Consider the following 24,288-nt stretch of genomic DNA (forward strand, 5'->3'; position numbering starts at 1 on the left):
GCTAAATGCTAAAGTAAAAAAGAAAACAACTCACCTTTTTAGTTTGAAGTCTTGAATTTTCATTGCTGTTCAAAATAAAATAACTCTTTGTAACTGCTTGTGTCTGCATCACCTTAATATAAGCGTATGCCTGTCATTGGGCTTTTCACATTGCATATTCTTAGTTCTTTTCACACTGGCACCTTTTTAGCCCAGTGTTTAGTCGATTTTCAGGAGATAACACTGCAAACTCGGGCCTAACGCTTCTCCAGAGCAGGGCCAGCAAGCCCTGGGCTAAAGCCGGGTTAGCCCGCTCTTATACAATAACTACATTCAGTCCAGTTTTTTCTCCCTACTTTTCTCTATTTTTGGTGTGGGTGACCAAAGTACTTTGAACCATGCTTGTCTTGGTTCTGAGCTTGGTGAGTTGCACAGGACCATGATATGAACTCAAACCAGTTTTGAAAGTCGTAAAAATAGAAAGGAAGCTCAGATTGGTTCTACAGTTATGATGGTTTTATTGGCATTTTCCAAGGTATTAATTTACAGTGATGGTCACAGTCTGGAAAGGTAAAGAGACATGAAACAAAAAGAGTGGCACTATTGCAGATAAATATGGGCCTCTCCTCTGTGTGGCCTACATATGTAGCATGCGGCTGCCATGTTAGGATATTTTTGCCTGGATAAATGAATTATTCAGTGTCTTAGCAGCGGATGGACATGCATAACACACTTAATGCGCTACTTGATATCGCTAGGGTTGAATCTTGGGTAAAGCAGTCTGGACTGGTATGTGAAGATGTTGTTGACCCCCCTGTAACTTTGCTGTTGAGCTCTGACCTCTAGCAAAGCTCCACCTCCTTTCATTATCAATCACAACGTTAGTTATCATGGTTAATGCCCAGTATGTTTCTGAGGGTTAAACAAGAGTCCCATCAACAATGCTACTCAGACCACAAACAAATGCAATTATCTGCATATACACTGAGCCTTATCATACAGTATTTATGAATTATGACAAACCAATTAAATATTCAACCCTTGCTTTTGAATGGTTAGATTTAGCTCCCTGAGGAAAAGTCATATACTATACAGTCAATAGCATCAAATTGTGTTAACACAGCTCCATCAATAGAGTTGGTAAAATACTGGTCAGGAACAAAAAGCCATGTTTTCATCCAAATGGCACAAATACTTAATTGAGCTCCAAGGTCTACTATGTCATTAAGATCTGAGTGGCTCAAAATCTACATTAAATGACTTTGTATTTAAACAGTAGCCTTGGTTACAAGCTGTGAGGGTTGTTATGTTCACTATATTCACCGCAAATCACTGTGGCCTTATCATGTAGCATCACAACATCTGAACTGATGAATACAGCGTCTTACATGAACAACACCACAATACCGACGTGGGGGGGGAGGACATCTTGGAGCAAGGTGTACATACAGTTTATATTACACACAGACTTAAAAAAAGAGTGATGAAGAAAACAGGACAAACGATCTAAATCGGTGAAGCCGTTTAAGAAGCACTATGTACAGCGTGGAGAGAGTTTGAGTGGGCGATGTGTAACAGAACTATTATTTCTTAACAAAATCAAAAGAGCGACAACACAATAACATTGACAACAAGGAGGGAAGTGAAGGGCAGGACTGAGAGGGGGGTCAGAGGAATATATGATATGTGCATGTGTGCAAACCTCTACAAGTATCACAGTAAAAGCATGACTTTGCAGCGCCGGCTGTCGAGCATAGGAAGTGGGCGCTGGGCGTTGGTGTTGGGGGCTGGGCTGGGTTTGGTTGGTGTTGTCATTTTCAGGGTGACTGGGGTTAAACAGGGATGAAAGCACTTTTTGCTGCAGTTTAGCCACTGCCCAACATCTTTGTAGCGCGCTGGTTGGCCTCGTCAATCCTGGTCTTGTTGGAATCAGCCTGAAAGAGAAAAGTAGTGGCTGTTACACAGCTCAGCTCGCAGTTGGTTAGAAAATGGCAAAGGGTGGGGGATGCTTTACTTTAAAGGAAAATTCCGGTTTATTTCAACTTGGTGTCTTCTCTCATGACAAAGAGTGATGAAGAAAACAGGACAAACGATCTAAATCGGTGAAGCCGTTTAAGAAGCACTACATACAGCGTGGAGAGAGTATGAGTGGGCGATGTGTAACAGAACTATTATTTCTTAACAAAATCAAAAGGTAATCAACTTGCCAGCTGATTATGTCAGCAATTATGTGACCCAAATGTAGATCCCATAATGGCTGTTTAAGGTGGCTTCTTTCCATTTTTACTTACAATCAGACTCAGAGACAAAAGTTTATTTGAAAAGCTGTAGGAGACTTATGGCGATTTGTTTGATTCCTTGTTTCCCGAATCCATTAACATATTTATGGGAAATACGCCAGGTTGAAATAAATCGCAATTATCCTTCAATGAAGACATACATATTGAACTAATGGACAAAGTGCACAGTTGGGGTGTTTCACATCCAGATTTACACACAAATTTTGTTCATGTGAATCCGATTTCCTTCATCACTATGTCAAACCTAAATCGGCTCAAAGTCAGCACAGCTGCATTTGCTGTTACTCAGCCTAATGCTGAGCATGTAATCCATGCTAAATACTCTATAGATTAGCTACCATTTTTCTAGATTTGTTTCCTTTCATGTACTTACTTTACCCACAGTTCTGACATTACACTGTTAAACTCCCAATTTCTGGTTGCCCCCATAGCTTTCCATACCCTCCCCTAGCATAAATACAAATAGGCCTATAAATGGTTATTTCAAAAAGTACTCTCTTAATTATCTCTTATCTCATAAATACAACAAAGGTGTACCTGTATTTTCTCCTTGATCCTCACATTGTAGTTCCATGTTCAGTTCAGTGACTCCATTTTAGTAGCTTATAGGTTTTGGAGCATTACACGTCTATCTAAATGTAAACTCTGTTGGCACTGTCTTTGCCCACCTTGGATTAAACGTTACTTTGACAGGTTGTTGTCTAGTAACGACCCGTTCCCATGAATAAGTATGAATTTAGCTGGTTAATGGTGAAGAGGCAACGACATCAGAGTCATGCAATTCTCTAGAAATGACACACCCTCTCCCACCAACTACAATCCAGTACTCTCCATAGCAGCGCTCTTCGCACAGTACCTTCTCCATAATCCTATCGATCTGGCGGTTCTGGGTGTCGATCTCCTGGCCCATGTCCAGGGCCATGTGACGCAGGTTGCCAATGATCCCGCCCACCTGCTCCAGGTTCTCATCCATCTCGTTCTCCCTGGCGTCCTCTGTTACCCTGAGACACACGAGAGGACGTGGGATTGATTATTGGCCAAAAATGATGTGGTAGCTACTGTTGTGTCACAAAACGGCACGGTGCAATACATCACACTATGTTTTAAATGAAATCATGAACAAATTCATCTCAGTGTCATTGGAATCCAAATATTGGGACATTTAAGGATAAAATAATAAGGCGTACTGGTTACTGCTCAAAATGTATCTATCTACAACATGGGCTGCTTTATCACACTGTTATGGGCTGTCTGAAGATTCAGTACCATGGACAGCACTTCACATGAGTATGGTTTTACTGCACATACCTTCAATATGTAAATCTTCAATCTAAGCCTCTAAACATCACGGTAAATTAACATAAAATGTTATTGATTCCCAAGGGAACACTGCGATGTTCCAGCAGCAAATAGTATGAAAATACAGGTGACCAGCTGACACATGGTCCATAATGATGGTAAAATGTTTCTTTAAAAAAGTAAAGATGGGAAACCTATTCCAGGATAAGGACGTAAACAGTATAAACACACACACACACACAGACAACCATACATGATCACTTATGCAGACACACAAAAACAAGCAAGCATGCCTGCTACACGCACTCACACAGACACACACTTACCTGCGGATGAAGCCCCCACTGATGGCCATCTGTTCACGCTCGTCCACCACTCGAGCCCCCGGCTGGCTGTTCACCACTCCATCCTGGTTCCCTCCCCAGGCCTGGCCCCCGCCCTTAATCCTACCACACACATATTTCAGTCAGAGCCAGAGTAACAGTTGCTGTTGTTGTGTGTGTGTGTAGATGTATTTGTATTTTGTGTGCATGTGTGCAATTGTTTACTTGTTTGTGAATGTAATCAAGACTAGGCATGCTGTGGGTGTGCATGTGAGTGTATGCTGGTCAGTATGTGTCACACTATGTGTATGTGTGTGTGTGTGTGTGTGTGTGTGTGTGTGCGCACTGGAGTGCATGTGTATATGCATGTCCATGTAAGTGCATGTTCACTAGCAGTGCACTATTAAAACATATACATGAATATATGTTTAGAATGCATTACGTAATATGGTGTCAAGCCAATTAGCCTGCTAAAAGCAACATGCCAGCCACGTATGATGAACTTACATGCATGCATTTGCAATCTGTTAGTGAATCATTGATCTATCTGTTAATGAATAATTGATCTAACGTGCAGATCAATTGAATATGAGCACAATAAGCTTGCATGTGGCTTGTGTTAGAAAGTAATTAAGGTCCTTTGAAGACTCAGGAAACCCTCTCCCACAAGCACATACAGAAGAGCACAAACACAACATAATAATTGGACTCCAGACAGGGGAGACACAAACACACACAAACACACAAACATGTAAACATGCAGGTTGAGAGGACATGCAAGGCAGAGACATCGTACACAATGTTTGACATGGGAAGGGAGAGCACGTGAAGAGGACCAGGATCAGACACATGCTGTATCTATTAAAAGAAGACCGAGCAGTTAGATCCAGTGTGGAAAATCAACCAAAAGAAACCCAAAGTGAACGGTGATCATTTTGCAAGTGAGACTAAGTGACACAGTAGCTGTGATCAGCCCTTCATTTCATCTGGATGGATAAATCTGTAGAATGATATACACTGTATACAGTCAAATAGGCAAATGTAATTCTTAGCATTTGTTTTTTTATGCTGGAGCACCTGATGAGTGGAGGTCATCACTGATGACAACACAACGGACAAAGTTTAGGCTATTAAAAAGTTTGTTTTTCCAATGAAAGACAACTACTGTATGCAACATTGTTGTCTTGAGGTGGTAAACCACATCCATCGGGTGCTCCAGGCAGTTTATAACAACAAGCAAGAATTATTTTTCTTATGCTATTTGACCCAGGGCTCCCATATAAAGAGTCTAGATCAGATGAAACACATGACATAACCACAGGATTACATAACAAGTGGTTCGTGATAGGGAGGACCAGAGAGCTATAGAATAGACAAGATCTGAACCCAAAACAATCACATATGGAAGCAGCAAACTCCAAATATACCTTCATACAGAAAACACGAAGTTCAATCCAAAATCATGTGGTGACTATTTTAAACTGAAAACAGCTCCTACAAAATGACAGCTGTGATGCAAATAAAGCAGATTAGTTACATGTGCTACTGTCAAGATCCTGTTCAGCCCTGTTTTGGAGAAAAGAATCGTCTGTTGTTAAAATGTCTACTGACGTATTTCATCTCCAGAATGGATATATATATATATATATATAAAATGTGGTAGTACACAATGAAGGCAAAACGAAGAAAAATAAATACTTGAAAAATGCAGGTTTTTTGGTTCTGCTTAATCCTTTCCTCAAGAATACAAACACTTCTACACTAATACCTGACCTGAGATATACAGTAGTGTATTCTACGCACTGCATTTGGTAAATCAAGGCATCACTTAATTCATTCCCAGAAGAATATCTGAGAAACATCTTGCTGCAAACCCAACACAAAATAACCAATATGGCCATTGAATATTTGTCAGCCACTTGTGTTTTCTATAGCTCTGAGATAGACAACTGTATACAGTACATGGATTGGTCCCAGAGTATAATATGCTCAGACATGACTCAGTGGCCATAGCTTGGCTGTTGAGGGCCAGTGAACGGATCACACAGGAGTTTGGCAAAACTGGCACCTTCATATGGAAGCATTCAAAGTACAAATAAAGGATTCAAGAGCTTTAATATTATATATATAATATATATATTAAGTGATGGCACCTGATGTTGAGTGTGCTCAAAAAGCAAGTTAGCCCCACTCTTGTATGATATTTCATTATATAGGACAGTCCTGAGGGAAGAGAGGCAGGGGCCCGCTGAGGTATCCTATAGGCACAGTTTATAATCTGAGGGTCGTATGCCATTGGTGTGTTAAAGAGTAAGTTAAACATTTTAGCAGCTCACATCACTTTAAATGTATTTTTATTCTATGTGTTTGATTATAAAGTAACATATATCAAGGCTTGCTTGCAATGTAACCAGTTCATGTGCACTGTCTGAAAAACGTATAAAGAATAGCATACATTCAAGAACAAATAAATCAATCATCTCCGAAGTAGGACCCCCAAACAATTACGCTTAAAGGAATACTTCCACATTTTGGGAAAAACAGGCTAGCTGTTTCCCTCCGTTACCAGTCTTTGTGCTAAGCTAAGCTAACCATCTGCTGGCTCCAAACACATATTTAGGCAAGAAAGAGAATAAGCATATTTCCCAAAATGTCAAACTATTCCTTTATGGTAGGTTTCCTATCTATATCAGTTGTATATATACTGTACTGTAATAATAAGCAGCCATTTTTTTCTGAAAATATAACTTCTAGGAACTGTGATACAGTCTTGTATGAAAGGTTCATTTTAAATTAGGTAACTTTCTTTTACTGTATTGCACGAGTCCCATGTAATCAATTAATTCATATAAAAAAATGTGAAACACCAACATTAATAGCTTTTCAAATGGCAGATTTAATTTAGTAATTTAGTAGAGAAGGCAACTAGTTGATTTATTCTTTGGTTGGACTTTGTACGCAGCATGATGCACCATGCTGCAGGGTGTTAAGGTGGGGGGCTTGGGTGGGGGGCTTGGGTTCGGGGTGGGGGGTGGTGGGGTGCCGTGGCTCAGATCCCTGTTGATGCCGCTACCTGCTGGAAGAGAATTTCTCATCCGATGTGGAATGAAGGGCTTTTTTTGAGGACAACAGCCGTGGAGGCCGGAGAGCAAACAAAAGTGACATCGGACCTGTTGTGCAGATGTGTGTGTTGTTCATGCATGCACACAATTGTTCACTTTATCTCAACCTTAATAAAGCAAACACACCCACACGCGCATGCTGTGCTGGTGCCTGTTCAGAGAGTGTGCTGTTGTGGCTACGGGCCTGACTGGTCACACCACAGTTCACCATGCTCTATACACCAGAAGCAGGCAGATGGATAGAGAGGCAGGAAGGCAGGCACTGAAACACATGTAGTCAGGCGACACAGGCAGCACCTACTTGTTACAGGGACATGAACATAGACCACAGAACTGTCCTAGATTGTTCAAATTCTTTTCTGCATCCTTCATGTCCTTATTGATTTGGTCCATCCCCTCCTCGATGCGCTCCAGTTGCTCTGATTACCAACACATTGTCATTTTTCCCAGCAAAAGAACGAAAGCACATGAGAAGAGAAGAGAGGAGGAAGAAGTCACGGGTGGAAGGAAGGGAGGGGAGTAGAGAGGAGAAACAAAGGAGAAGAGACAAAAAAAGACTTTGACTGTGACAAGAGAGACATCAGACATCACCACCACCACCACCAGCACTGGACAGGCAAGAGCTCGGGGCTCCTGACCGGTACCTACTTTTTAATACATGGGCATATCAGACCACAGCATTGTCCTATATCTTTTAAATCTTTCTCGGCCTCCTTCAGGTCTGCGTTCACCTTGTTCATGCCCTCTTCCACACGATCAAGTTGTTCTGGTGAGGACAAAGGCATGAGAGTAGTGAAATAAATTTGACTGGTGTGTTTTTTGAGGGTTGGCGCTCTACGCTACAGTGCAAGAGGCAGAATGTTTTGGCTACGTGCAGAAGGCAAAGCAGGCAAAAAGCATTACGAGTTGCTGGGGTGACATTGATTTTTGTCCTTGGATTCTACACGGTTCCAGAAGCTTTTGTTTCCTACCTCCATCCAAAGCGTATATATTACAGTACATATTGTTTTTATGAATGAGTATTTCACCTGAGTGGCAGTAGAAATAACCTGCATCAGTAGCAGTATGCCTCATCCAAAACTGCATCTGTCCATGAAGACGTTAATTCTGCCTGAACACTACTGCACATCAATGGGAGCAGCAATAGCAGGCAGAGAGTGAAAGAGACTGATAGGAGAACATGATAAAAGCAAATGAATGAATGAATCAATAAACAAATCATGACATGAATATGATGAAAAGCAGCATCAGGCACATGAAGCTGCCACTGCTTCCTTACTCAGATGGTCACAGAGCTATAAAAAGCTCTGATTCAAGGTCAGATCCTCTCTGGCTGGTTAATGGTTATAGGACATGATGGCAGTAATCTCCATCAGCAGAAAGGGGTCATTTTGTCTTTGAGGGAAAACTCCTTCGGTTTGATTAGTCACATTGTAGTTCAGAGGACACAGATGATCATGAACACTGGCTCAAGATCTGTAGAAATGAGTGCTACTGACCCACAACCAGGGCCTGTTGTAAAGAGAATGTCAGTATTCCCACAGCTCTGCTAAAGCTCCCAAAGCAAGGAGTACATAAAGAACTGTAGTGAAGAAGGTTGTTGAATCTGCTTGGGGTTTTTCCCCCCCAAATTAAAATAATACAATTATATCATGGACCCTTGCATCAGCTATGCAGACCTCTAGGTGCATTTCTTAACCCTAAATGCTGAGGTATCTGTAGCCACAGGAGGAATTGCCACGCCCAAAATGAGATGGCAACATTGGACCTGGGACAGGTGAAAAATAAATTCTGTTATCCCATTTAATACAGATACAGAACCTGAATAATATCTGACGGGAGAACTGAGATAACTAAGAAAATTCCTTTTGCATTACATTATACTCAACACTCACACTCAGTGTACGTACTGTTCTGGCTTCAGTAAAATAAAGAAAGAAAGAAGAAAGGGGAGAGAGGATCAGGAGACAGAATTGAGATGAATTTCAGCTAACTGTGAGGTAGAAATCTACTACCATGTTTAAGTGGAGTTTACCAACAAAGTGCTACACGCAACAACTAAATGGCCTCCAGCAGTAATCCCAGGCAGAGTGAGGGATTGAGTAGAGGAGGAACGTGAGAGAGTGAGGCATTGTTTATCTCCTCAGCTTCGGACAGGCCAGGCCAGATTTAGCAACCTGTTTCCTCCCCTCTGTCTGAGGATTACAGTGTAAGAGCCTCCCCTCCCGACCTTTCCCATAGTCAGTCACAGCTTCAACCAATCAGAAAGCAGAATGAGTACGATTGGCCTTTTTCACAGCAGACATTTTGACATGTCATGTTAGGATAAGCACAGGTGTTACTAATAACGATGACTTAATGATGACTCTGTTCTATTCAAGTGTCCCCGAGAGCCGTTACTGTGGGACAGGCTCAATATCAGGACCCTGAAACTGAAGCACCAACATGGAATTCATTGATTTTATTATTTACACCAGTGTTTTTCTTAAAGTGACATGTCAATATGTCATCATATCATTTTTATATTTCCATTTTTATATACTATGACAGGAACACAGGTGATCAAAAATCATTGAAATGAAGGAACTTGCTTTCCCTCAAACACAACCAGCAGCTTAAATCAATTCAGTTTTAAATTCTGGGCTCAATTTTGGATAAATTAAGCAACTATGGCACTGCGTTTTGTTGTCAACTGCACAGACAGTGTTAGTGCTTTGATTCGCGCCTTTGACTAGCTGCTTCTCCATGGCAACGGTGGTCAACCCACTTCGAGACTTTATAGGCTTTAGGCAACAGTTCTGTTTCTAACCTCTGGGAGAGACAGTCAGCTTCCTTAACAAGTAAAAAGAGAATCAGAAAAATAAAGTTTAGAAAGTTGTGCATTGATTGTCTATATTCTACTCTCATTATATTATTCTAGGTTCAAACGCCATCCTTTACATCTCCTCACAGGTTTAAATAAAGAATCATTTGACTCCCCAAGGAGAGTCAATGGCACAAGCAGTAAAGGTCTCCAGTCATCAGTTTAACATGTATTATTATGGACAAATATCTGCCACACTCCTTCTACATTTCCAACCTGCAGGAGCTACAATCAAACCAATGTTTTTTGCTCGGAGCTAAATGTCGTGAGTTGCTGCTGTCGTGGGCTCACTGAGGCAGAGCTGCGATCCATCAGCCCTGACTGAGGTGTAATACAGGTCAACATGCATGTAACAGCCGAGCAGGGAGGGACTCATTAGCTGCGCTGAGACCTCCACCACAGGTAATACATCACTGCAAGAAATGACACATCTCCTCCTATGTATGACCTGCGAGTGTGTGTGTGTGTGTGTGTGTGTGTGTGTGTGTGTGTAAAGGGCAGAGGGATTAGTTACACCCCAGTTTACAGCTCAACAAGACTGTATTCATTACTACAGGCATGAACAGCTATTACTAGTCTTTTTTTTCCCTTCATGGCAGAGGGAGCTCTTGATGTAAATAACATGACAAATATGTCAGAGCATCTAATGGCTCGGGCCTGTAGAGTTCAGTAGTTATTGTAAACGAGAGGGAGGGGCAGGCAAAGAGAGGAGGATAGATAGAACGAATGAAGCAAAGATAGAGCTTCATCATTATTGTAACCAAAGTGATTTCCAGACAGAGAAAAAGGAGAAGAAAGAAAGGAGAGGTCAGAAGAGAAAAGTGAAGGGAATGACAGCAGGGGCTGGTGGGAAAGAAGAGAAGGAGCATGAAATAGAGAGGAGTTAGATAGACAGAAAGTGAGAGAGACAGATGGGGGATCAGGTTAAGAGGACATTTGCTGAGAGGCAGAGGTAATTTAAATCTGTGAATTGATTGCGGTCCTGTGCTAACAGCAGTAAGCTGTGCACCGTGGCAGCCGTTACTCTGGAGGGAAGAAGATGGAGAGAGGGGAAACAGGCTATCTGTTCCTTTGACAGGCCAATTAGGCTGCTCTTTCACGCATGGAGCTGAGCACAAGCCAATGGTGGGTTTTATGGGGAGGGCAGGGGGCGACCCAGGGCCCACACTCACCAAGAGGGCCCATAAGGAGCCCATGAAAAGACCACACCCTACTTTTGTTTCTTTTCTTTTTACCATAAATGTAATTTTACTGATTAAAAAAACTCACTGCTGTACTCTGTCAGGCAAATATTATATATATATATATATATATATATATATATATATATATATATATATATATATATATATATAGTCAGATTTAATAGTGGGTTATGCATCAGTTTGCATTTTACTATTGTCTATCTGACTTTCGTTGTGCTTTGCTGTTTTGGTGGACTTGGTTGTCTTAAACGTTTAATTTTATAATTTATTTAGTTTGACATGAATGAGTGGGTCCAGCTTCAAAACACTGGATCCTACATTTGACAGTGTCATTTGTTAGGCCCCACCATTACTTGAGTAACTTCAAATTTCAAACAAAATTCCTCCAGAGCCACAAGGGACATTATACAATTGTTTTTGATGGATGGTGGATCAAGCTATCATCTGGGCAGAACTGAGGAGGATGTGGAGAAATATGAGAAAGATAGTGTACATGTTTGTCATTACCAGTCAAATTGATCATTCTTTCCCCTCAGAGAAATGATAATGGTAAAGTGTATCTAATACCAGCTGACCTCTGACCTCTCAGTTACTCAGTCCTGGAAAAGCAACCAGGTTTCAGAGAGCATGATTAAAAGCATTGATGTATTTGCTTTAAAGTGGTTTATGTCCTTGTTCTACTGCTGAAAAGTGCGTAACATATAGCTAAAATATAATCAGTGAGATCGTTTGTCTGACATATACAGTAAGCACCGTCGTGTAGTAATAGTGAGGCAAAGCAGACGGCTAGCTCAACAGTCACATCCAGTATAATCATTTTAGCCACTTCAGCTCATACTGCAGCTAAGGTTACCTTTAAGGACTGTGGCAGAAGCTCACAAAGAAATAAATGGTGCTTCTGCTTTAGTAATTATAAAAAGGTCCAAGGACCATAAAGGTCATTTTCCACTGAGATGTAAATTTGACTGGGCCTCTACAGCCTTATACTGGACATACTGCTGATGACGACTCTCCCGTTATGCAGCATGAAATAGCAGCAAGAGGCAACCAGCAGATTAAAAGTGAAGACAGGTGTTAGAGAGATAGTGCTTCATGTTCTCTCCCTATCAACTTACCTCCCTGTTCATCCAACATGACCAGAGTCCTGATGCCGGCATCTTTACTCTAACAGACAGACGGACAGGAAGAGAGATGAAAAAAAGAAAGAATAGAAGAGAAGATGGGGAAAAAGAGAAACAAATGTGACAGATCAGTAAAGGTCAACAGAGCAGAACAGAGCAGAAATATCAGGACAGCAGAGGTGGGTCAAATTACAATTTGAAATCACTTTTTTGACCGTGACTGGTCTTGTCTGGCACAACTATTATGGGAATATATTTTAGGAAATACACTTGACTGTCTTGGCTAGCTAGCTTGGCTCTGTCCAAAGGTAAATATAACATGTTAATTAGTGAGCTTTCAAGTCGCTAGTTTGCAGATATTTCTTTACCTTTGGATGGAGCCAGGCTAGCTCTTTCCCCCTGTTTCCAGTCTTTATGCTAAGCTAAGCTAAGCACTGTTTAATGGAATGCATGTTTTCCAAAATCTCTATTCCTTTAATCTAAAACTGTCATCAGTCGACAAAGACCTGGGAGGATTTGATTTGTTATATTTGACCCAAGAATGGAGCAAAATCATGGAAATAAAACACTACAGAGGAAATAAACGCTGCTCATCATGAGAATCTTATCCCGAAAATATCTTTTACATAGAGAATGGCAACATACCGTGTGCCACTTTTGTGTCAGGACTTTAATGTAACCTACATTAGGAGCTTTATTTGCTTACAATAAGTGAAAGTGTGAAAATCAATTAAACATAACACCACAAAACATAACCAGTGTCAGTGGTAGCCTACATGGAGGGTGAGGTGGTGCCAGGGTCAGGAGACCCTTTGGAACTGCCCATCAAGTTTATTTCTACAGAAGCATGCTTCATACACAGACAGACTTACGTCCAACTAATCAACAATCAGGCATAAAAGAAGTGCAAACCTCCTAGAGAAAAACCTCCAGAGAAAATGTCACAAATATATTCATGCATGATCCTGCACAGATTCCTGGGATAAACTCGTCCACCAAATGGCATGTGCTATATCTGTTATGTTCACAGGGCTGGTACCACCAGAGATTTGTTGACAAAGCTCCAGTAATGTAACATTCAGATTTGGCTTACAGAGTTGGCCCACTCTCAAACACACAAGCACACAGAAAATATGAACATTCATGCAGACTCATATGCTGGGCTTCATCACACACACCTCAGTAAGCACACAATAACCACATTAACCACTGTGCACACAACAAAACAACAGATTTGTCCTCTCTAAGAGCCAGAGGCCTCCTCTGACAGATATTAAAGACCAAAGGCCGTTCAGTTTATGCATCAGCTATTTCAGATCAAAGTGTGCTCTGACCTTCTTGGAGCAGTGATAGATAGAGACCAGCGCTGGAGGCCAGTTAGACATGTCACTGATATTAGTATCAATCAAACCGACCGCGAAAGCGATCTGCCACTGGCCATGGATCTGTATCAGTGTGGGGTTAAATTGTTATTGATCAATGAACACTCAGGATGTTTTCTCTGGATGACTAATCGAGTTAGAAGGTGAAAACCTTTATTTACATGAGCATTGTGGACAAATTAATCTTAATTTAATAATCCCTCAGCAGTTTGTTTGCAGATACATGTACTTTTTTAGTTTAGTTTTTCTTGTTTACCCTCTAGGAACCATGGGAAATCACAGACATGGGAGGGAAGTCGTGGCTCCTGAACTACAGGACAGGATATCTGACCACGCCAACTGGCAAAGTCTGATATGATGACATCACATCTTTCTGCATGGCTGGTTAAATACGCACACACATGCACACAGACTATCAGGTCTTTTTCACACTCTGCTGTGATACAGTGAGTCACACAGGCTACAGTTAGGACCTGGTGACTTTGTAGCAGTTTCTCCCAAAATAATTTTCTGATGAATATTTAAAACTCATCTTTCTTTCTTTCTTTGTTCTTAAATCTTTCTTTCTTAAATCATGTTCAGGCACAAAACCTATGTTGTCTTAAAGGTCAGGTGAATTACAGGTGTTACTAAAAGACTGAAGCTTATGTCTGTATCAGTTACAATCCTTAAAGGAAACACAACCATTGTCACTTTGCCCTGCATAAATGAAGTCAAGAAATGCTAAAGGCAATACAGGCAGGAAATACATGAAAAAAAAAAAAATAACTGAGGGAAAGAAGATAAAAAGAAGGAAAGACAAAAAGAACAAGACAAATAAAGAGAATGAAGGTTTGTTGACATTAAGACAGAGTCCTCAGTAGCCAGCTATTGATTTTTCATTGAGACATCCACTCTGCTGTCTCCTGGTGTCTATTCTAATTCAGTCACTGTAGAGACAACTGCACCACATGTCCACCTTCTGCCCTGCTACTGGTCAACCACTACCTGAGATGATATCTTGTAAACACAAATCTACTTGTGCATTTTAGGTTCATTTATTTTTCATTAGCTTATCAGAATCATGATGGTGCTTTAACATATAATCTGACAGACAACAAACATGTAAAAATATAACTGTACATTTTTGAAATTGAAAAAGTTGAGTATTTACAGGTAGAAGAATAATATAAGATAAATAATATACGAACATACAACTATAATAACAGACAGTGCAGTTGGCAGTAGAGTGACCAAATAAAGTGTCCAGTAGGGGGTGGGTGCGTTAATGTAACGCAGGGGGGGACAGGGGTGGTGTACATTAATATAGCGTATAACTTGTGTTTGTGTTTGTGTGTGTGTGTTGGGGGGGGGGGGGGGGGGGGGGCATGTTCGTCAGGTTGACTGCAGAGGGGGTAATTAGCTTCATTAGCTTCATTAGCTTAAAATGTCAAAATATTTTTTTCTAAAAAAGACGCTTCTTTGCTGTCTTGCAGAGAGATAGATATATCTATATTTACAATACAAACATGAGAGTGGTATCAATCCTCTCATGTAACTCATCTTAGTATTTAATGATTTCTTCCCCCAGAGAATCACATTCAAACCATTTGCCTTGGGTCTAGAGTAGCACTATAGCCTACAACACAATATCCATCCCAAAAAGTCTTCCAGTCTAAATCTTGTTTCTCCTATAACAGATGGAACCCCCCCCCCCCCCAAGTGAAAATCCCCTTTGAATGCAAATCAACAATACCATGTGATTTTTACGTCTTTAAACACAATCGAGGTTTTAAGACTCAAAGTGTGGTTTAAATGACTTGCTATGTTTTATATTTTTCTCATAGAGACAACAGTGTAGTGGTTTCTAGTCATTTTACAGCCTGAATGTGATATCACGTCCATCTTCAAACAGATCTCCCATTTCTCTGCTCCACAGAGGCGTTGAATTTGGACTTGATGTCCTTCACAGACTCCTCTCTACCTCTCTCCTTATCTTTTTACTCTTTTCTCGTCTCCATCTTGTGTTCATCTCCGTCTTACTTTCTGTCATTTTCATTTCCATCTCTCTCACCTGCTTTCTCCACATTTCATTCTGAGCCACCAAGTAGTTTCTCATTTCTGTTCCCTGCAGGCCTGGTGTGAAGATAACAGCTTTCATAAGAACTTCAATATCTCTGGATCTTTTCAATGAATGAATAAGAGAATTCATTACACCTCATGTCTCCATTGCTGATACGCTTCAGATACTGTGCATGGGAATTATGCATAGATTCAATTTTTGCTGTTTTAAAAGTAATGCAATTCAATGAAAATGTAGGTTTTAATACTAGAAATGGTAACCATGCCTGATCAGCTTCTCATAGAGACAACAAAGCTAGTGCAAAATAATTATTTTGAATTATTTTGAAAGATAATTGCCACTATAAATACTAATAAGACTTCAAGGAATAGTTTGAACTTTTTGGAAAATACGCTTATTCACATGCTTGCTGAGAGTTTGATTACAAGGTCAATATGACTGTCTGTTAAATATGAAGCTACAGCCAGCAGCCGGTTAGCTTAGCTTAGCATAACAACTAGAAACAGGCAGAAACTCTACGACGCCATTTTGTCACGTTTTGTTGTCAGATTAAACAAACAAGATATAAAATGTTAGTTAGAGGTACTGGTAGGTGGACGTTGTTAGCATCGGACAGAGGCAGGCTAGCTGTTTTCCCTTACTTCCAGTCTTTGTGCCAAGTTAAGCTAACCGTGTGCTGGCTCCAGCTACATATTTAGCATACAAACATGAGTGGTATCAATCTTCTCACCTAACTATGCAGCAAAGTACAATTCCTAAATCGTTGAACTATTCCTTTAATGGACTGATATAATTTGTGTCACTGATTTTTTCCTGTGTTAGTGGGCAGACAGAGGTCAGTTTGTGTGTGACATCATGTTATCTCTGCTCACAGCCAATAATGCACAGCCTTAACACACAGTCGAACAGACGTGTGTAAATCTACTACACTGTCAGACCTGTCCTGTTGACACACACACACGCAGGCCGCTGACTGTACTGTGCTGTGTACGATGTGATCGCACAGGACCCTGTATATTTACTCCAGTCAAATCAGAAGAAGCATCATCACTTGAATTTGAACAGTGCTCTCAGTCCTGACGCTTCAGACTTCAGCCCTGCACCTTTCTTTATTTGTGAGGTACCACAGGACGTGTCAGTCAGTTGATGGTAGGAGATACACTCTCGCATTTCCTGCAGTCTTACAAAATAAAGGTCATGTTGCACACACTGGAATTATGGGTCATATTTGCATGAGACAAGGACACATTACATCACTCACTGTGAGTGTTTCTACAGTCTGACCACTAACTGACATTGTTATGCAGTCTCTTTGTTTATAGAAATAACACACTCATGTTTCCGGGAAAGAATGTTCTCGAGTGTTTTATGGCTTTTATACATCAGTTATTACAGTAACACATGTGTACTGTACATGCTGTATATCCAGATATACAGCATATAATACAGAGCGTTTGTTATAATAGTCTTCTCAGATTTACCATGTACATTTTCATTTCATATAAACTGATTTCACTGTGTTGCTCTCTAATGTGAGTCGATGCAATGAGAATCCATGCATAACAACATTATGATACATGTTCTGAATGGATTTTATAATTACATTTTAGGTATTAGGCTGACGAATTCAGCCAGAGCAATTTACTGAGTACAAAATTAGAATAAGCATTCATTTCTGGATCATCAACATCATAACAAACAAGAGAGTTAGGAGAGTTAGAGCTGCAGTGCAAGAACAGAGTGGGTGTGATCCTTAAAGGATCTAGAAGAGGAGAGAAGGCTTAAAGAGGGAAGGGTTTTAGGGGATTTATTCTGCAAGGTTATTTTAACCATGTTTTACTTTCTTTCTGTTATTTTATGAACGGAGAATTATCCTTGTGTAGCACTCAAGATGGATAATTTTTTCACAACATTAAGGCATTACTGATAAAGTGTAAAGTGTTGACATTAACCTTAATTCATTTTTTAAAGTCTGCCACCAAAACAAGAGGAAAAAAAAAACAGACGTGTCGCCACAGGGTTTAATCAAAGTGAAGTCTGTTTAAGCTCTTCTGTAATTTCTTACAACACTCATTTACAGCCAGGCTATTTTTTCCAGTTAACAACAACATAAAGCCAAATGTGTGGACAGAGTGAAATCAGTGATGACCTCATCATGCAGGATAATTTGATGAAGTTGTTCAAGTAAACATCATAAAGAAGAAGAGTGTTGTTAGAAGCAAGGAAACAGCACAGAAAACTCCTGCAAAGCAAATCTGATAATGGAGACGATTACTGAGTTAAATGATCGACTACTTTCTGTAGGTGAAAATATGGAGTTTAGCTTTTCTTCAAGCTTAAATGAACAAATTAACATCAAACAGCTGTTTTTAAAGTGCTATCAAACCATCTAGTTTGTGTTTTTTCTCTCTCATAGCCTTCCTTTAATCATGAATGAATAATAATAATAAGTGGTAACGGTAATATTTGGGGTATTGCTTCATCTTCACAGAGAAAGCACAGGATAGCTTAAACTAAATGCCATCACTGTCCTTTAATATTTTTAGAAACACTATCAGATCTGGACAGGCCTGAACAGGCAGGTATCAGTGCACAGATCTCAGAGAGATCACTGGGCGAGTGTGCTCCCTGCGCTGACTGCTCTCCACTTATTCAATTAGTGTAAGCACACTGTAAACCCTTTTAACACAGAGGTCATGGAGTATTAGCACGTGCTCACGGTGTACTGGAAGGAGAGGTGCACTGAATGGTCAGAAACAGAATCCCTTTTATGACCAAATAATGCAGAAAATATAAAAATTACAGACTTGGTTTTAATTTTGGTAACACGGATAAAGAGTCAGTAAAATTAGAACAACTACAGATGAGACTGTTTCCTTATTTCTAGGCACGCAGAGGCATTACGACCGCTCTGTTTTGTTGCTATTCTGCATGCAGGTCCACTACTGTCAACATATGGACTATTAAAAACTAAAAGTCACACTGTCACATGATCAGCTTTGACCTTCAGAAAGCTGAAAATCTAATCACTTTACTTGTAAAAAGAATATTCAGGCCATAGTTTTATAATGTCTACTGTATTATATGAAGAGGCATGTTGAGTCTCATCCATAATCCATGCTGTCTTATTGCTACATTGCAGTCTATATTGAGCCCATTTCTCTGGAGAGATGGATAAAGAGCATGTTCTCAGCAAGAGAGGAGACAAGAAGCCAAAAACATGACACAGTCCCTGTTTGTCTGTGTCTTTCTCTGGTTTCGATTCAAGAACTGCCGTCTGGGAGCATCACATGGAGACACACTCTGTACGGACAAACCACAGGACATTTTCAAATCGGAGGTTGAAATGAGCAAATTGCATGCCCTTGGCATTAACTTCAAAGGTCAAATGTCCAGCTGCTGCCAGTGAAAAGGCTAGTCTGTCGAGCAGGTCACTGTTTAGGTCAGCCCCAGGTCTCACGCGGTCCCTCATGGCTTTGTCTCATTAAGACACGATGACTGGTCCAAAGGTTTGAGCAGGGCCATCTCTCTGAAGCCAGTAGCAGTAACTAGAGGCCCAACACACACTCATGGCAATCTAATGCCAGTAAAAACAGCAAAATCAGCTTGGAAATACTTAAAGCTGACTTAACGTTAGCTTTTCCTGGCATACTGACACAGTGTCCTGCCTTAGGTACCTGACAAACTAAGGGTAAGAAACAAGCTACAGTTCGGCAGCCCTGCATGTGAGCCTGGAAGAAGCAAAACTGCTGTCCCTGGATCTGCATGAACCACTGAAACAAGCACTGAGTTCGTAGGCAAAAGATATGAAGAACATCTATACCGTGATGTAAGATTTTATCCAGACTGCCCACTCCTAATGTGTAACCATGTGTGCGGTCATTCTATTGGCCTGTTCCCTACCTGTGAAATGTTTGCTTCATGGAAGAGGTGTTCAACATTACCCTGTTGGTGCCATTACTGTTTGAAGACCCAGTATGCTAAGTTTTCTTTGGGTGAGCTACCTGGGGGTTTCCTCCAGCTGATCTTACTCTGCTCTGAGAGTTGTTTAGTAAGGATGACGCACAATAAACTTTGGTTCATTCACATGTTTACCTGCTGATTAAAATTTGTATTTCACCTTTCAAATAATTGTTACTGAACCTACTGAGACTGTTCCCTCAATGAAGTCCCTCCTTTAATAGAGTTGAGGGTGAAGATGCAGACTGGCACGTAATAAATGAGTGCTAAAGAGCTGATCCATGAGCTGACTGACCAGGTGAAACCAAAAATGTACCTCAAACATAAAACTGAAGTTAAGTTAAGTTTAACCATGTACGGAGAAAAGGCTCCATCTTTAGTTTTTAACACAAGACAGGCATTGGTTAATGTCAACAAATCGTTGGTTGTGTAATCACGAGTTGTGGCCGGTCATGTGATGTGGACTCACCTCCTCGACCAGAGCCAGCATACGCCGAGTGCTCTCCAGAGACTGCAGGGAGAGAAAGAGAGAGCAAAATGATTAGCTGAGAGTCCACAAGAGAGCGAATACAGACATACAGACATACAACACAACACCTGTAACAACTATCAGAGAGACGTCTCAGTGTGTTAAGATGGAGCAATAAGAGGCATATTTGAAAGGTGAACAAAGGAGAGGAAAAGACCACCGCTTTATTCAAATGCGTAGACAGACAAATCACAGATACTCAGTCATGTAATGAGCCTTGATTATTCCTCTCCTTTTTTCTGCTCCCAGGATTAATTATCGGATTTCTACCTTTTGTTTGCGAACTTTCTACCCTCTGCTCGATCCCTCGGAATCTCATCCACTTCTTAAACCAAATACTTTTTCATCCCTAATCCTCATTTCACTCTTTCCCCTTTGTTATCTCCTCATCTCCCGCTTCTTCTCCTTCTCCCCTCTGTCGCTCCATCCATCTCTGCCTCCTTCGTTTCTCCCTTCCTTTCCTCCCATCACACCCGTGGAGCCTCTCGGCCTTGCATTATCTCCTCATGAATGTTTAATAAGGCCATTTGAGCTGCTCTATTATTCTGCTGCACAGAATTATCTGCTCTTTCCTGAGCTCCTCTCAACTCATTAAAAAGGCCAAAGTTCTCCCTTCTCCAAAAAAAGCTTCTCGTTCTTGATGAACAAGACTTAGAGAACAAACTGCTAAAACAAGGGGGGGGTCACATTAAAGCAGCTGAGGAGGCTTTGGAGACACATCTGCGTCCTTATGAGAACATGTCATTTTCAAATGGCACATCATCATGGTCATGAGGCCAAAATCAATTTAGACTGTAAAAATCTCTCAATTGTTCTGTTTTCTCCAAAAAAAAAGAGTTGAAAAGAAATAGTAGGTGATGTGTCCCATATTACGATAAATGCAACACTTCTTACTGAGATTAATAATGAATATATAACAAGCAATATTTCAGGATATTAGAAAATGTTTCCTTAAATGTGATACATGTTAAGGTGCACAATTAAAAAACTAGACAACAAATGTGATGTATTATCTATATTATCTATCTTTTCGATACTAGAGCAGATGACATCAGTGTTTGTGTGTGCGTCGACATGTAAGTATGTTTATCCAGGTGTGTGTCTTCTGCTGTACCTCATCAGCTATCTGGTCTGCGCGTGTCTGCAGGTCGGCCAGCTCATTGCGCATGTCTGATTCGTCCGCCATGATGACTGTTGAACTTTGACTTCAAACAAGAAAGACTGGGAGGGACAAAGAAAGAAAGGGAGGTTAGTACACCAACAAGTCAGAGGATTTCGGAGCGTTACCTAGCATTCAGATCGAAACAACAACACCACATCAACTTGAAACAACACATTGACACATCATTGACATCTTATCTTAAAGGCAGCACAGCTCTGATCCTTCATTATACTGGCTGCTTGTGATGACTTGAGAGGTCACTGAACTGTTGAGGTCGAATCAAGTTCAGTTTTCTAACAAATGAATGAATATTCATAATTGTCTTTTGAGAGTTCATCATCTTCTTCAGTTCGGATTCATCTTGAGGTTGGAGAGGTTGTTCGATAACATCAGGGTCAACAGTTCAATCATTCTAAGGAGTAGCTATTGTCAAAGTGTCCTTCAGCAAAACAGTCGAGGGCTTTTTACACCTTGACTTGACCCCTTTCTGAACTAAACTTGTCAAAGAGCCATTTTACACAAACTGGAACTACTTTTTGGGATTTCTCAATGCAGGTAAAGTTCTCTGAGTTCATATAAAGGTTCGTGGAAAAGTTCCTGTGGTCAGAGCTGACCAATACTGAAGTGTGAAAGCCTATGTCATACCTGCTCCGTCACTGCAGACAGTAAAGAAAAAGACCATCAACAAAAGAGATGAAACAGACTTTGAGATAAAAAAAAGGGCACCAGAGTTGTCAACTGAAGGCAAAAGTCTTACCTCATCAGCACAAGTGATGCATAATTCACTGTTTAAAACGCTGTGGGTAAATAGCTTCTGATTTTGTTTACAGCCTCAGTCACATGTGCAACCAACCGTGCGTATGTACACCCACAAACACACTCTCCACTGGAGAGATATTGCTGCTGCACACACCCCGAGTTCAAACCTCCACCCTGCTGACCCCGAATTTCCTCCTCAGGGATCAACAGTGAATCGAGATGAACGAGGGAGGAGCTCCATCACTCTACTGGTTTGAAGAAAAAGTATCAGGACAGAGACAAGGGTCTATTTTTGTTCCTCTGACGCGCTGCCAGACAGTATTTCATACAGCCACACGCAGCAGAGCTGGAGGTAGGGTCCATGAAAAATGTATGTGGCTGTAACTCTGCAGGCTGAAAGAGCGACATGCTGCTGCTGCTGCCGGGACGAAGGAGATGAGGGCTGACGAGACAAAGGAAACCAGCTCAGTCTCCTTGTTTCCTTCATCCCTTCTCTCCCCTCCCTCCACAACTGTTTCTCTGATGAATTAAGACTTTAATGAAGCAAATAATCTGATATGGTTCAATCAGATATCATTTGCTTTTTTTGTCTCTGTTGCACAAATCATATTGAGGAGTTTTTGTTCTAATGTGCCTTGTCGCTGATATAAATTAACCACCCAGCAGCCTTCAGTTTGGGGATCATTAAAGCTTTATGTAATCTAATCTACTGAAATATAAAGTGCAGCAATGGGACTGAGGGACCGCTGACTTTTGGACTCAATCAGGCACTGTCAGTTTTATTAATCTGCCACAGCAAAAATGACCAGGTTTTCATGGATAAAAGTGGAACGTGCTACAAAATCCAAATTATTCTAGGCTTACTTTAAGTTGCTATGATATTGCTACAGTATATTTAGGGTTATGCACCTGTCTAAAGCCATTAATGATCATTTGGCCTTCCACACCACACACCACAAAGCAGCAAAATAGCAAAAACAGCTGGGGAATTCTGATGATGTACCAGATTTTGGGACCTAAATAGTTAGTTTTCTGCTCAAGACCCGAGACATCCATCAATCAGTCCCAGTCAGAAGCTCTCTGAGGTGAATAGACACAAGGTCAGTTCGAGTCACAGCTGGATGTTTGATAAAGTATCTCCTTGTTCTGCTCCGCCTTCTGTCTGTCTGTTTCTGCCTCCATCCCAGTGGAGTCGTCAGGACGGTTAATAATTGAACATGTGCCGGGAAAAGAGATGAAAAAACCCCCAGCCTTTTCAAAGTGCTACTCTCCTTCTTTCAAGTCCTCTCTCTCTCTCTCTCTCTCTCTCTCTGTGTGTGTGTGTGTGTGTGTGTGTGTGTTTGTCTTCTATGCCTGGTACACAGTTGCATTTTGAAATATTTATGTTGACATTTTACATTTTAGCCATTTGGCTGACGCTGTAATCCAGAGCTCCTTAAGCTTCAGTTCATAGATCAGCTACATTACAGGTGAACAATACACACAGGAGACAAGGTTTTATGTTATAAAAGAGGAAACCTGGGGAGAAAAAATACAGCTGAACTGAACGGAAATCCACCTTGTTTTAGGTGGGACAAGAAACATGATTTTATCAGCAAAACATGACTTTTTAAAGTTCAGTCTGAACACAAATTCAATTAAATTAAAGAAATGCATCTCGCCTCCATTTTAGAAAATTATGTTTCAAAATGGCAACAAACCAAGGCTGATCACATCCATCGCCATGCTTACTCAATGCCCACTTGTTGATAGCATTGCCAGGGTTGTGTTGTCAATGGCAACAGTACTGATAATCTTCCATAAAAAAAAACTCTGTACTTGTCATGTACCCATCACAGTACATTTACAAACCTTTAACACCAACTAAATACTGTAGCATCTCACTCAGTCAATAACATCCAGACCTGTGCTCTCACATGCTCTGTCAAAATCATGATCAACATTTCAATTTATCTTTCTGATTCTGGTTCTGAGCATAGATCTTATTTTCAATTAAGCCTTTACCGTACACAACATCTATTCTGGGTGTTGTTGGTGAAGCTATTTAGTCTTCATTCTCTACATTTGCTTGTATGCCGAGTATAGGAATTATGTGCTCCCATCACTTGTCCCTGATTGGATAATCATTGGTCCCCTGTGACCTTAAAACATCTGATCTCACCCATAAATGTACAATCCCTGCATCCCTCTGCTGCTCCTCCTGGACATCCATTTAAAACCAA

At 40.7% G+C, this 24,288-nt stretch overlaps 1 protein-coding gene across 2 annotated transcripts; it reads right to left on the bottom strand.

The window, feature by feature from the left end:
• Window positions 1-1,844: 1,844 nt before the first annotated feature.
• LOC139282020 (synaptosomal-associated protein 25-A-like) lies at window positions 1,845-21,331 on the bottom strand. Of its 2 annotated transcripts, none has more exons than XM_070901809.1 (7): window positions 21,260-21,331; window positions 20,086-20,127; window positions 12,207-12,255; window positions 7,325-7,442; window positions 3,905-4,024; window positions 3,136-3,280; window positions 1,845-1,913 (listed from the first exon to the last, which is right to left on the bottom strand). In XM_070901809.1, exons 1-7 carry the CDS (start codon window positions 21,329-21,331, stop codon window positions 1,845-1,847), a joined length of 615 nt encoding a protein of 204 aa, XP_070757910.1. The 2 variants fall into 2 exon arrangements, with proteins under 2 accessions (XP_070757910.1, XP_070757911.1); XM_070901810.1 differs by lacking the exon at window positions 7,325-7,442 and adding an exon at window positions 7,672-7,789.
• Between the last annotated feature and the right edge of the window lie 2,957 nt (window positions 21,332-24,288).

Source organism: Enoplosus armatus, chromosome 1 (genome assembly GCF_043641665.1).
Source record: "Enoplosus armatus isolate fEnoArm2 chromosome 1, fEnoArm2.hap1, whole genome shotgun sequence".
Classification (NCBI taxonomy): Eukaryota; Metazoa; Chordata; class Actinopteri; order Centrarchiformes; family Enoplosidae; genus Enoplosus; species Enoplosus armatus.

Coding starts and splice junctions, on each gene's coding strand:
- LOC139282020 (XM_070901809.1), bottom strand. CDS start 21,331: ATGGCGGACGAATCAGACATGCGCAATGAGCTGGCCGACCTGCAGACA. Junction 20,128..21,259: donor CAGACCAGATAGCTGATGAG/GTACAGCAGAAG, acceptor CTCTCCCTGCAG/TCTCTGGAGAGCACTCGGCG. Junction 7,443..12,206: donor CATGTTGGATGAACAGGGAG/GTAAGTTGATAG, acceptor GTTGGTAATCAG/AGCAACTGGAGCGCATCGAG.